Source organism: Sphaerodactylus townsendi, linkage group LG05 (genome assembly GCF_021028975.2).
Source record: "Sphaerodactylus townsendi isolate TG3544 linkage group LG05, MPM_Stown_v2.3, whole genome shotgun sequence".
In the NCBI taxonomy this organism is placed as follows: domain Eukaryota; kingdom Metazoa; phylum Chordata; class Lepidosauria; order Squamata; family Sphaerodactylidae; genus Sphaerodactylus; species Sphaerodactylus townsendi.
In genome coordinates this window covers 112,241,181-112,253,470 of record NC_059429.1, presented here as the reverse complement: position 1 = coordinate 112,253,470, position 12,290 = coordinate 112,241,181, and the positions used below count along the sequence as shown (strand labels likewise).

Genomic DNA, 12,290 nt, shown 5'->3' with positions numbered 1-12,290 from the left:
TAGGTGAGCACAAACCCATTTCTGACACCAATTCCAGGACCCGATATCCTTTAAATGCTGCCAAGATAATCCAGGAATGTCAAGTTTACCTGTTGGTTTACTGAAATACCATGTGACATATAATTGTAGACTCCAAAAAGCACAGGGCTCAGAGCTTCTGAACTGCATTCATGAGAATCCATTATCTGTCAGCAGCTTTTGACAGTCAAAAGCCTTAGTCACTTAGAGCCATTTAACTATCACTACTGCATTACTTGATAACACTGATGGTAGAAAAGACTTCTAGATCGAAATATTTAGACTGGATGCATTAATTCCCCATTCTCCTCTTGACCTTTTTAAATAGGATGCAGCAATACCATGCTTACATCATGCAACGTCTGCATTACTGGTGGCCTAGTAACCTTGACACAGTCTATTATTAATATCTGGCAGTCCATCAGGAGTTTGTTCAACCTGTTTGCCTGGGATTGCCAGTTGTCAAACATCTGGTAAGCCATAATACACAGCTGCTGAGCTATGTTCAAACTGACAGCCCCTGTGCTATATAAAACTAAATTTTCTTACCCAGAGAGCAGAAAATACAGATGCAAACTATCATATGAAGTATGCTGAGGTTAGCCCCCTCACCTCATCCCCGAAAGATCTGGCAAATATGGACCTCATGTGTACGAGGGACTTACTTGATTGACAAGGTCAGGAATCCCCAAGGCTCTATCGATTTCCTCCAGGCTGGTGACATCTGTATTACTCAGCAGCATGTGCAATTGATCCAGAAGAGCCCTTTCATCGCTTTGGCCATCGACATTTGGAACATTATACAAGAAATCATCCAAAGTATTTCTAACTAGCGGCCTAAAAAAGTCAAAACGTGACAATTGCTGTGTTGCGAAAATCTGACATTATCAGTTATTTGTCCCTGTATCCTCCCAGACCATGGATTTTCCTACTGTGTACAGGTGCTTCCTAAATAGTTAGATACAGACAATATCACCTGGCAAGCAGACAGAATTTAAAACAAAACTCTCTTCACCCAGTTAGATGTCAGGACTACAACTCCCAACATGCACCAGTTCCCACCGTCCTGATTGCAAAGCGGGAATGCGACATCCAACGAGAGTCAAGGGTGAGGAAAAGGGGAAGAGGTGATTGGACCACTGCCGTTTCAAACCTGCAATAAATGCTGGAACCAAGGACGGGATCCTCAGTTCCAGCGCCCTGTAGCAAGGGCGAGATACTCGGTGAATACATTTCTGTAGAACAGGGAACTCAATTTACTCAGTGTTCGCCCTATCTTCTGCCATAACAGCTTTCGCTCATCCGAGCAGGGCCTCCAACAGATGCCACATTGCACATGAACAAGATCAGCAAATCCCTGGGAATGTGCATTCTCAGTTGCGAGCCCCACGTCACAGTTTGGCCTGTCTGAGGAGGACAGGAAGGTTCCCAAGCGTGTGCTCTTCTGCCAACTATGTAAAACAGAATTGTTCAGGATGGCATTTTTATAAAAGTTGTAGGGCTGCATTATAATGGGATGTTTCAGGATAGAAATGAGACTGTGAACTACTACTGCCTATAGTGTGTATTATCTATTTGTGTATTATCTATTATCCTACTACTACGCTGTTTTCTGCACTATTTAATATTTAATGCTTTGTTTAAAATGTGTATACTGCTCTGATTCTATTCCTTATTAGATATCACGGGCTATTTATTGCATTGACATCCGCCATGCTTCTCAGTAAGAAAGGCTGACTACGACTAAAACATGTCCCAAAATAAGTCTCAGCCTTGGCTAAATTAATTACTGTATAACATCAGTACATTGTGACGCACAGCTCAAGACTTCATAATAACCTAATATATACCTTTTCAAACCACATTTTAGGTCTGTATTGGTTTGATCAACTATATAGGCTGAGGCCAACTAATAATCTGGTAGCCAGTCCATCTTGTTCTGAGCCTCATCATACCTGGCTTGTGATCCTCGAGGTCCTTGCTCCATCGATAACATATTTTCTGGCCATGAACTTGACTGGTTTGATGGTCCTGGATGTGCATAAGGATTTCCTCCCATACCAATATTAATATCATTTGGTCCTTAAAAAAAAAAAAAGAACAGAAAACACATACTTATTTCCAGGGTTCATTTTGCTAGGCTGGGAGATGTTTATTCCAGAGGCCATAAAAAGTGACCCACAGAAGAAATGGAGGTAAAAGTCGGAAGGAGTAGGGTGGTACTCGGTGAAACATTTGCAACCCCCAGCTTATAGCCCCAACCCTTCAGCAGACATCCAAGCAGCAAACTGAAACTATCTGGAAAATTTCCACTCCCCCCAAAAGTTTCCACCCTCCCAAAAGAGACTCTCTTTCTCAAGTCCAGAATTTTCTGGGGAACTGGAAGCTACAATGCCGCAGCACAGTGATGGCAACACTCTGCAACCATGTTTTGACTAGATGCCAGGGTTGCCAGTACAAGCAAAGGCCTGTGCATTCAACCACCAGGCAGAAATGCACAGCTATTCACTTTCTTTGCAGTTAGTGACCACAGCACGTAGCAAACCTTGTGGGCTATGTGATGACAGTTTCACCGGCTGCAGCAGCAAAACTCTGTGATGTCAAGAGAAAGAATGAAAAGAAAGGACAGCGCCAGTGCAGTGGTCAACTTGGGCTGCAAACACACGCAAGTGGGAGCAACAGTTCCGGAAGCCTCACTTCAAAAAGGATGTAGACAGAATGGAGCGGGTACAGAGCACGGTCGGGGGCCTGGAGACCAAGCCCAGATGGGGAAAGGCTGAGGGACTTGGGGATGTTCAGTCTGGAAAAGAGGAAGTTGAGGGGGGACATGAATGTCCTCTTTAAGAATCTGAAAGGCTGTCACTTAGGAGGACAGGATGCTGTTCCTGTTGGCAACAGAGGATAAGATTCGCAGTAATGAGAATAAAATAACAGGGAGAAAGATTCCGACTGGATATTATGAACAAAAATTTACAGTAAGAGTAGTTCAGCAGTGGAACTGGCTGCCGAGGGCGGTGGTGAGCTCCCCCTCACTGACAGTCATTAAGCAGTGGCTGGACTAACCCTTCTCTGATCCTGCATTGAGCAGTGAGTGGGCTAAATGGCCTGTATGACTTACTCTAATTCTATGATTCAAATGGCTATCCCTGAAAAGGCCCTTTCCATGACAAAAATGTGCAACTCTGTCTTACCACACTTACCGTCTTACCACACATTGGTACTATAAAACAGTTATAAATTACCACAGTAGGAAAGTCAAAAGCTACTTTTAATTATCTAAATTCATTCATCTCCTCCCCCTCAGTGGCTTATATGACAAAATCCATACAAACACAACTTGTGTTGTCTTTAAAATGCAATCAAATTGCTATTCAATGGATATATACCGGTAAGAGGAAATTAAACTGGTATCTCTCCATATTTTTAATACTTTGGATCCGGTGACACTGATAGCATTGCCCACCATGAAAGCTCCCCCTGTTAATTCCAAGTTAAATAGCAGGGCACACAGGAGCTGATACTTCAATCCAGGATCTAAAACATTAATCATTTTTCATGCACTCTCAGTTGTAACACCACTCCTATGAACCAGGTTGTCAGAGGTAGTGGGGAAAGCCTTTAAGAACCTGGTCCAAAACCACCAAATCAAAACCAGCACTCTGAATGGAGTGCAGAAACAAACCAGTAACCAATATGGATACATTTTAAATTGGGGTGATCTGATGATAACGAACCTCAGTCATCCCTCTTCTGAACTAGTTTAAGCTTCCCAACAGTTTCCAAAAACAAACCCAGAGGAATCTATTCCGTAGATAATCAGCACATGAATTACAATTACTAGATTCCACTGATGAACCAGCAAAGGCTAGAAAAAGGTGACATATACAATTGCACTGGCTGCAGTAATTCAAAATGCCACCAGAACTCTGGCTGTTTAACTTTTTTCAGTTCCATTTTTGCTGAAGCTACACCCTCTTGTAATACCCTTGTATTATGTTTGCTTGTCTTTTTTATGTTGGGGAGAAGGATTGGCTCAAACCTGGAGGATTCCTTGGAATATGGAGAATCCGAAATAACAGCCATGACTGGTGCTGTTAGATGGATTCAGCTATTCTTGCAGAGGCCAGATGTCAATTATTTAATTTAGTAACATTAATAACAGATGCAGGATGTCTCACACAAACACCGTAGATTCCAGGAAATAAATAAACACTTGTCAGAACTTACTCATGTGCATCATTTGTTGCTGGAGCATGGATCTGGTGCCAGGCATGCTGTTTGACCTCATAGGCAAACCAGGCATGGACCCTCCCATGGTGGATCTGGAAAGCGATGGGTTGCAGTCTGGTCCTGGTCTTGCAACTGGCGCTGAACTGGTGGGCTCCATCCTGCTAACCTTTGCGTTCTGCAGGCTCCAGTCGCCTCCTGAATTTGGATTCATAGACATATGTCTGTTTGAGCCACCTGTAAAAATGAGCACATTTAAATAAATTTCCGTAGAAAAGCTAATCCTTACTTTTTGTTGAAAAGCACACCCATAATCATTTTTTACATTTTTTTTTTTGCAGCATACAAATTCCGGAAATAGCCCCCACCTAGAATCCTTCTCCCAAAGGTCTGGGACACCCCATCTGGAGCAGTGTGGGCCTACAACCAAAAGCAAAAATCCACAAACCACTATTTCCCTATGTGCTCACAAGGGACACTTTTCCCTTTTGCCTCAAAATGTTAAACATAAATTAGTTAATCAAAACTCAGCTGAGACGAAGTATAACACACAAACGTATACACAGTTTGTGGTCATGATCATTGTTGGTTCATGTGACAATGGCTCAGTTCAGACCTCATGCCAGAACCACAGTTTGTACAACCATAGTTTATAACCTAAACTTGAGTTTGAGCTGAGTTTGCAATCCAAGATTTAGAGATGTTCACTCGTGTTTCCTACCTGCTCAGTACTACAGTGGCCTCTACAGGCACAGAAGACAGCCACAGCTGTGGTCCAGAGGTGCAGACATTTAGCACTTAGCAAAGCCATATCAAACTTGGGGGGGGGGGGTTGATTCTGTTTTGCCGGCCTCTTCCACAAAGCCTTGAATTGGATTTTAACATGCAATCTGAGCTAGCTCATTAAGAAACTTGGCGAAAACAGGTTAGCACAATCAAATCCTGACAATTATTCTTGTAGCCCACCACCAATCCATCCATTAAAACTAGAACATTAAAATACCACATGATTCACTCTTTCACATTACAAGATGATCTTAAGCCTAAAGGTTTCAGAATTTTCAAGCATAACAAAATGTTTTTTGCTATGGAAATTAACAAACCTATATTTGCTCCAAAATTGTCCTGGTTTTCAATCATTCTTGGACTTCCACCCATCATGGTTTGCTTTTGTAACATGGAAAATGCATTGACGGTCCTTGCAGATGGGCTTGAGCCCACGGACACAGGACTGTCTAAAGACATGGCTCTGCTGAAAGGAGGACGGGTTGTCTGCACAGACTGTGGACTTCTCATGCCTGTTGAAGAATTAAAATATATTCGCAATTGTAGTGTCTTTAAACTTAAGAAGAAGCTGAGCTATCGCATGAACGTTTACTGAACATTTTAATAACACTAAAGCCTTGAACACATAAATCTCAAATGGTACAATGACTACAAACAGTACAATGACTAGGATCGGAGTTCGGCCGATCTGAGCCCATTCATCCGAGCCTGGTCCGAATCCGAACTGGGACCGAATTTCTTTGGCATCTACCAACCCTAACAATGACTACAAAAGACTACAATGATACACTTTTTAAAAGATTTGATTAAATTCCTCAGAAATTCTTCATGCAGCTTGGTACTTGACCATCATGTTACATGTATACAATCGTTTCAACCTTATATGGCCACAGGCACAGATCACAGAGGATTAGACAGACTAAGTGAACTTCCACAGTCAGATGTAGTAAAGCTCTGAATACCAGTGCTAGGAGGCAACATCGGGGAAGGTCTTGGCTTCTATGCCATTTTGCTAGACCTCCAGAGAAACTGGCTGTGTGAGACAGAATACTGTGTGAGACGGAATACGGGGTCTGGTCTAGCAGAGCTGTTCTTATTCAGAATACTGAGCTGTCCTAGAGTTTGTATTCACTAAACCTGTGGTTGAAAAAATAATGTCTCCGTACTTAATTGTGAGATCTTATGTTATTGTGGGAAAAGATGCAACCCCTGTAAGCACTCTAAATCCTACGGTGTATCAGTATTATTGCGAATAAATTCATATTAGCCTTTTCCATCAACTCTAATGCATTTTAATAATAATTCTGATTTATCGAGATTCTACAGTAGTTTGTATCCAGGATTCCTATTCCAGATGTCCTTGTCATTTAAACAAATACAGAAGCAATGTTTCCAAGGATAGAAGAAAAAGTTTTCATTATGCTGGCTTCCCTGTGTTTTATTGTCGATTTCATTAGCAAAGTTGCTTTTGTAGCTCTAAGACTAGAACATTTCTTAAAATAATGCAAAATCTTAAAAGGCTTAATGCTACCAACACTCACTATGCAGACATTACAAAATACACCATAAAATTGCTTGATAATTCCAGTCTACAACAATGGCTCTTTAATAGTGCAATCCAGATTTGATGGGGTGGGGAGGGAGAGCACTGAGGCAGCCAGGGATAGCTTCAGGCAGGGTGGAAAGGAGGGTTATTTGCTCAAAAGTGTAGCACAAGTCTGTGGGCTATGAGGGCAGGATTCCTGTGTTGGAATGCCTGTGGAAGCTGACTACAGTCAGCTCCACCCCCAGGTGCACAAACAGTCCCCCCACACGGCACAGTTCACATGGACACAAGAGTAGCTCCATGGTGATGCCCATTTCCACATTTGCTCAATGTGGAGCTGTGGGGAAGCCAGATGTCAAAAGTGTTTGTCCTCTCCACTGGTGTGGCGGCCTCTTATGCTGGCAGAGGGAGCAAATGCATTGGCACGGCCTTCTGCTGCTCCTAAGGACACCCCCGCACACCAATCTGGATTGGCCTGTAAAGGTATTTTCTGAGAACTTAAAAGCGCAAAGGAATGGTTACATACACATTTAATCTTATGAGAGCCACATATTGGATGTTATCTGAAAAGTGATGTTTACTTAATGTTTACTTACCCAGTGCTGGGTTTCCTTGACATAACAGTTGTTTGTTCCCCATATTATTCCCATTCATAGACATAGGATTGCTGCAAAAATCTGAGCTACTCAAATCACCCAAAATTGCATCTAAATTATCAACCAAATCTCTACCCATCTGAAAAAGAGGGGAAGAAAAACTTATTTTCATAAACTATTTCATTTCATTTGAATGTGTGCAAACCCTGAAGCTGAATTGTCTTTGGAACTTCCCGCTGACTCAAAAGAACTATGTGAAAATGATTAAAATATTCAGACAGATAAGATTATTTTATTGATTTGGGAGAGAGCAAAACTGGGTTTTTAGTTCGGCACTGTGTACTCATTTGATTACAGGAAACATCCCACCCTCACCCCAAAATTAGGGATCCATCAACAAACTTTTAAAAATGCTTTATAAAGACACTTTATGCTTTATAAAGACTTTATGAAATGCTTTATAAAGACACTGGCCATCAGACTTTTAAAAACTGAGATATTTTTACAAATTTACAAATCCATGGGTGGCAGGCACCTAGAAAAATGTCTCTTCAGAACAAAGAACGTCTTTTCTTCATAGCTGTTTAGTTCAAATGCAAATTTAGGCAGATCAAATTAACTATTAAAAACTTAAATGATTAACTGACGAAAATCTATTTTCACCTAAGCTCTAAAACTTTTCACTGCATTATTTAAATTATACCTGCAGCAAAAGGTCCGCAGCAGTAACGTTAACTATTAATCACAAAGTTACACTCTACAAAGTGATGATATTTTAAACATCACTTAAAATTGTTTTGCAACAGCACAAATTGGATTTCTGATTAGCAGCGGTTTGTCACAGTGGGTTAGATCTAGCGCAAAATTTCCACTCATACTAGGGCTCTTGCGCAAGTGGAAATGCAAGGAAAAGATGGCAGGAGCTGCTTGTGCTGAGTCCAACTTACTGTATCTCCACTTGCATTTCTGCAAGATCTTGTGAAACCAATTTCTAGGCACTATAGTATATAGAAGTGGTGGCGAGCCTATGGCACGCATGCCAGAGGTGGCACTCAGAGCCCTCTTGGCGGGCACGCATGCTGTCGCCCCAGTTTGGGCACTCAGCAGTGACATAGCGCCAAGGGAGCAAGGCGTGCGCGACGCACTGAGCGTGTGCCCCTGCAGGGGCATGACAAGGGCATTCCGGGGGCGTGGTGGGGGTGTTTCATGGGATTCTGGGGGCATTCCAGGGCAGGGCAGGGGTGTGGGGTGCACACATGCCCCGGGCAGTTTCCCCTTGCTCCACTCCTGGCACTTGGTCTCTAAAAGGTTTGCCATCACTGGTATATAGGCAGAAAAGCACCAGGTGTTGCTCAAGATCTTGCACAAACAGAACTACGCCAAATCTGTTAATGTTTCCACCTGCTGGATGAAAGTGCAAATCACTTCTACGGCAGATCATTAACAAGCCCATTAACTGAATTTCTACACAAAATTAGGACACTACCTCTTCTGTGGGTTCCGTTTTTATTTTCATCTCTTTGTCTTGGCTCGAAGTAGGCATGGCAGAACTACTGCACTGTCCCATTTTGCTGTCTAAACTTTCTATTTTAGGTTTTATGTCTTTTGAAAGATCCTTCCCGTCATCCTTATCGAGCAAGTATCTCAGCAGAGCATGGTTCTCTTTCTTTTTTGGACTCAGTTGTTCCTGCTTGACTGTTCCTTCACCACAGGAAGCTGAGCCGCTGCCGCCGCCGCCATGGTATGTGTCTTTACCAGTAGCTTCTGCTGTGATTTTGGCTACTTCTGCCGGAGAATTACCATTCCTCAACAACTTGTGTAAAATCCTATGCTTCTCTTGTATATTGGATGAAGACGACACTCCTCCTGACGTAGAAGAGGAAACTCCTGAAGGGCTCGTGGCATTCATAGAAGGTTCTTTGCAACTGGAGTCTAAGGGGGAGTTTGAGAGGGCTGGATGCCCTCTCTCCTCTGAGGAACAAGTTAGTAACTGAAGAAGCTTTTTATGGCCTTTGCTCTCAAGCGGTCCCCTTTGCTCCGAGCCTTCGAGGTTCTCTTCTTTGATATCTTTGTTACCAAGGGACTCCCTATTATTTGACTGACACATGGAACTCTCCACTTGATTTTGTTCACAAAACAACTCAGGAGGGCTTTTAGAATCCGGGTTCCCCATTTTACTTGGCTGAGCAACATTCATATTTGGAGAATTGTCGAGTTTCGGTCCCGGTGAAGACAGTGTGGACAGCAGGGAGGTTCCAACCCCCTCACTGATGGCCTGAAGAGCACTAAGTGAGCTGCTCGAAAAGTTGCTGCTGCTTGTGTTGCTGGTGGATCCCATCGGAGAGTGCACACCTACGAAAAGAATAGAGTCAACACTGGTGGGAACTCGCCTCTTAAGTGACACTTTTCAGCAACGTACTGGTTTTCAAGGAATAATTTACTTTAAACGTGAACACTGCAAATGTGAGCGGTTTGTAAAAAGCTCCAGAGGACAGGACAGGTTTACTGCAGAAAATACAAACAAGAGTCTTGCAGCACCTTAAAGACCTTTGCTGCATTTGAGAAAGCAAATTATAGTTCAAGGAAACTTCTTCAGGAATAAAAATGCATTTGACTTTAAGGTGCCAGAACAGTCCTGTTGGTTTTCACAAAGCCAAGTGTAAAAACTGCATTTCATACTTCCTGAATCCCATTGAGCTTTAAACTGTGAAGACAAAGAGGAAAAAGATACCTTTTTACAGGAAATAGTTACCTGCTACAGGGGAAAATTGGTGTGGATTCACTTTTGGGCTCCCACGATTCCGAGGAGATACCATTAAATTCTGTTGACTGGAATTCAAGCCAGGGCTGCCATGGGATGGACTGCTCATATTTATTCCATAGTTATTGCTCTGATAGGGAGAAGACTGCAGGGGTTGTCCACAGTTCACTGATCCCATATTTCCAGGGCCTCCATATCTGACACCACCCATCTGTCCCATTAAGTTGGGATCTCCAATGCCATAGTTCCTATTCTGCATAGGCATGTTTTGCCCAGGTGACATGTTCATCACACCACTGGCTGCATTTGTGTTCCCCGTTGTAGGTGCTCTGATGTTCTGTCCCATTACGTTGGGATTTGGTCGATATCCATTTTGTTCTCTGAAAGTTACACACAGACAGTATGAGAAACTGACCTCCACCAAGAGCGGATTTAACATCATCACCCTCCTTATACTTTCTTCTGTTATTCAGTATTTGGTAACATTCAAACTAACAACAGCAGAATATATTGCTGCCCCATGCAATCCTTCCATATTGAGTAACTAGGGATAGCAGGAATTCACCATCAAGTTACAAAAGTCTTCTTCTCTAGCTTGTTTGAGCCCTCCTGTCAACACAAACAAAAACTAGGCAAAGCTATTTGCAATGCGAAGTGCAGCTTATTTTCAAATTTCCTCTCTCTTCATGCGGATATAAGAATCGTCAGTCTACAAACGAAATGCATACAGTGGTTGAAACAGCCTCAATAGTCCACCCAGAGTCAAAAGATCAAAGTGATTGGTATTTTAAGTTGTTTGTCTCCATAGCTGTCATTGACCTTACCAATTCTTTCTCAGTATCTTCATTTCATATTACCGGTTTGAGATTATCACACATATGAGGGGTAGCTCCATCCAATGGGTCGGGCTCTGCCTTCAAGGAGGCTTAAACTGCAGAAAAGCTTCCCTGCTATCGGGAAGCCCCCATTGAGCTTAATGGACTTATGCCATCTTTTCAATAGCATTAAGTCCAAAGCCCCATTCACCGGTGAGATGGGGACAGATGAACATTGGTTCCTCCCCTGGCCACGCCTCCAGACCACCCCCTACTATGCAGTGGTATTTCCTTGCAAGTTTAACACAAGTTGAAGAGGTGCAGATGGTTACTCCCTCTACAGTCTGTAACACAGACATTTTCAATTACATTCAGCAACTTTGGTAACACAATAAAATAATAAATTACACTGACACCACTGTGATTAATACATATGCAGTCCTCTTCTCTTTCAAACCAAAGGCGGCCATTAACTATCATTAAACCACTGTTAATAATTAGGGACACTAGCCTTTTTCCAGCACTATTTATTTTGCTATCCTTAGATTTCCTCAACTCCAAGAAACATCCAATAGAATTATTTGATAACTGCTACTCAACTCTTTTAAGATATGAATCTTTACTGGTTCTGCCAGTATGGGCATTCAGATTCCTGCCCATACCCTTCCCAAACACCAAAGTAGGTAGTATTAAACAAGAAGGATCAAAGGTCTGTCTTGGTGCAAGGTCACGTCATGTGAGTTAATATCTTAAGGTGATATGACAACCTGAACCTGCGCAAATGAATGAAGAGCAGATGGCTGCTCATATGATATAATTTAAAACCAACTGAGGGAAAATACAGCATTTTGGAATGTTTCAGGTATATCTGAAAAACAGCCCTGACCCAGCTAGCTTAATCTTGTCAGATCTCCAAGCTAAGCAGAGTCGGCCCTGGTTAGTATTTGGATAGGAAATCTCCAAGGGACACCAGGGTCAGGATGCAGAGGCAGGCAATGCCAAACGACCTCCCAATACATCTCATGTCTTGAAAATCCTATGGGGTTCCCACGAGTCAGTTGTGACTTGACAGCACAAAAAAAAAATGACAAAACTAGTAATGCACTTTTCACCACTGAATGCCTTTTCTGTATTTATAAATCTTAAATGTAATTGAACATACTGTTATTTTAGAATAAAGGATATACATTTCACCTTTGAAGGAAATGGGTGGAGATATATCCATGCCGGTCATTGGTAACTGGGTTTCGGAACAGTTTACTTTTGGTTTGTGCGGTCACTAGTGTTCCATCTGCCAAGGAGAACCGATAGAGGGGAGTTTCGGAATGACCTTGAATATAAGCTGTTGGGAAGAATAAAAACTATAAGCACAGCAAACAATACATAACACAAACCAGGAAAACATAAACAGTACAATCACCCACTTTATATCAAAATACTGCATAAGAAATGAAACCTCGGGGAGAGGGTAAGAATACAAAATTGTTGCACTGTTACTAACATGCAGCAAACTTCAGGGTGGAGCGTGGATTCAAACCTGG

The 12,290-nt window shown here is 42.3% G+C and overlaps 1 protein-coding gene across 9 annotated transcripts in view; it reads right to left on the bottom strand.

Annotated features, from left to right (window-relative positions):
- Positions 1-12,290, bottom strand: part of NCOA3 (nuclear receptor coactivator 3) — a 115,256-nt gene that overhangs the window by 13,062 nt on the left and 89,904 nt on the right. For all 9 annotated transcript variants that reach the window (XM_048496437.1, XM_048496432.1, XM_048496441.1 and 6 more), the window contains 8 exons: positions 11,944-12,091; positions 9,926-10,314; positions 8,660-9,525; positions 7,174-7,312; positions 5,349-5,543; positions 4,246-4,482; positions 1,974-2,100; positions 684-855 (listed from right to left, as the gene is read on the bottom strand). In XM_048496437.1, the coding sequence (XP_048352394.1) occupies positions 684-855; positions 1,974-2,100; positions 4,246-4,482; positions 5,349-5,543; positions 7,174-7,312; positions 8,660-9,525; positions 9,926-10,314; positions 11,944-12,091 (2,273 nt within the window). The remainder of the gene's footprint in view (positions 1-683; positions 856-1,973; positions 2,101-4,245; positions 4,483-5,348; positions 5,544-7,173; positions 7,313-8,659; positions 9,526-9,925; positions 10,315-11,943; positions 12,092-12,290) is intronic.